Here is a 1,460-nt window from a genome sequence, read left to right on the forward strand (position 1 = left end):
CTCTCTGAGATATTTCTACACTTCTTCCTCTGGAGTCTCAAACTTTCCAGAGTTTGTAGCTGTTGGTTTGGTTGATGATGTTCAGATGATTCACTATGACAGCAACACAGAGAAAGCAGAGTTTAAGCAGCAGTGGATGGAGAAAGCTGCAGAAGATGATCCACAGTATTTGTCCCGCCAGACTAACAGGCTCATGAACACCCAGCAGGTCTTTAAAGGCAACATCGACACTTTGAAGCAGCGATTCAACCAAACTGGAGGTTTGTTTCTGTTTCACTTTTTTACTCTTAAAATGAAGCTTTTTATTAACCCAGCTGCTGACACTGAATAAAATCTCTCCAGGTTGTAAAGACCTTTGTTGTTACAGACTAGACTTGTAGTCAAGCCCGCCTAAACCAAGACCAAGACCAGAGGGTATCGAGACCAAGACCAAGACAAAGACGAGACGAGACTGAGACAAAAAAGTCTTACACTGTCACGTCTCTCACCCTCTCTTGTTTTTCACATAATGATATTATCCTATATCCTCGCATGTGATTGGCCACAATATGGAGGGATTGGAGCATAGCTGAGCCACTGTGTGAGAGCTGAGCAGCGAAAGGAAATTAAGTGAGGAGCCGGCTCTCGCTCAATGGGAGTCGACTCTTCTGATTCACTACAAAGCACTCTCTAAGCACGGCTCTTAGGGCTGATGCTTTTGTGCACGACACATTATCGAACATTGGTTTGTGTGTCATGGGTACACAATCACTATCTGAGACAGCAAGACAGAGACAGCGAGACCAAGACAAGACCAAAGTCCGTCGAGACCAAGACAAGACCAAGACCACGTAAAAGTGGTCTCGAGGCATCCAACTCTATTACAGACACAAGCTAGCTTGTTAGCGCCCTTAATGGAAGCTTAACCAGCCAAATTTAAAAAGCTGATTATGTGTATTTATGTAGTTTTTATTGAAGCTCTTCAACTTAACTCCCTCATCTGTGGGCAAATATCAACTACTTCCTGCCCCTCTTGGTTTCAGGCGTTCACATTAATCAGATGATGTACGGCTGTGAATGGGACGATAAAACGGCTGAAGTTAACAGCTATCATCAGTATGGCTATGATGGAGAAGACTTCCTAGCATTTGACCTGAAGACAGAGACATGGATCGCTCCAGTAATGCAGGCTGTAATCACCAAACACGAGTGGGACAGTGACAGATCTCTTTCAGGTGATCTGAGGAACTATCACACCAAGCTTTGTCCTGAGTGGCTGAAGAAGTACGTGAACTATGGGAGGAACTCTCTGATGAGGACAGGTAAAATCACATGACCTGATTTATTGTAATACTTTTAATTAACAGGCCACATCCTGATCTTCTCATACATTTATTACCACTTTATCACATTTACACTTTTCATTTTTCCCAATTTCTGTTTATTTGACTTGTCTAATCACCATCGCTGCAGCTTTTTAC

At 43.0% G+C, this 1,460-nt stretch overlaps 1 protein-coding gene across 1 annotated transcript; it reads left to right on the top strand.

Moving 5' to 3' along the window:
* Nucleotides 1-7: 7 nt before the first annotated feature.
* Nucleotides 8-1,315, top strand: LOC102203821 (H-2 class I histocompatibility antigen, K-K alpha chain-like; the record flags this gene model as incomplete). The annotated part of the gene is made up of 2 exons (XM_005755659.1): nt 8-260; nt 1,023-1,315. Coding segments are annotated over 2 exons (546 nt in total), but the record flags the coding sequence as incomplete, so codon positions are not given.
* Between the last annotated feature and the right edge of the window lie 145 nt (nt 1,316-1,460).

This window comes from Pundamilia nyererei, unplaced genomic scaffold (genome assembly GCF_000239375.1).
Source record: "Pundamilia nyererei isolate P.nyererei 1_Seehausen unplaced genomic scaffold, PunNye1.0 scaffold02417, whole genome shotgun sequence".
Lineage (NCBI taxonomy): Eukaryota > Metazoa > Chordata > Actinopteri > Cichliformes > Cichlidae > Pundamilia > Pundamilia nyererei.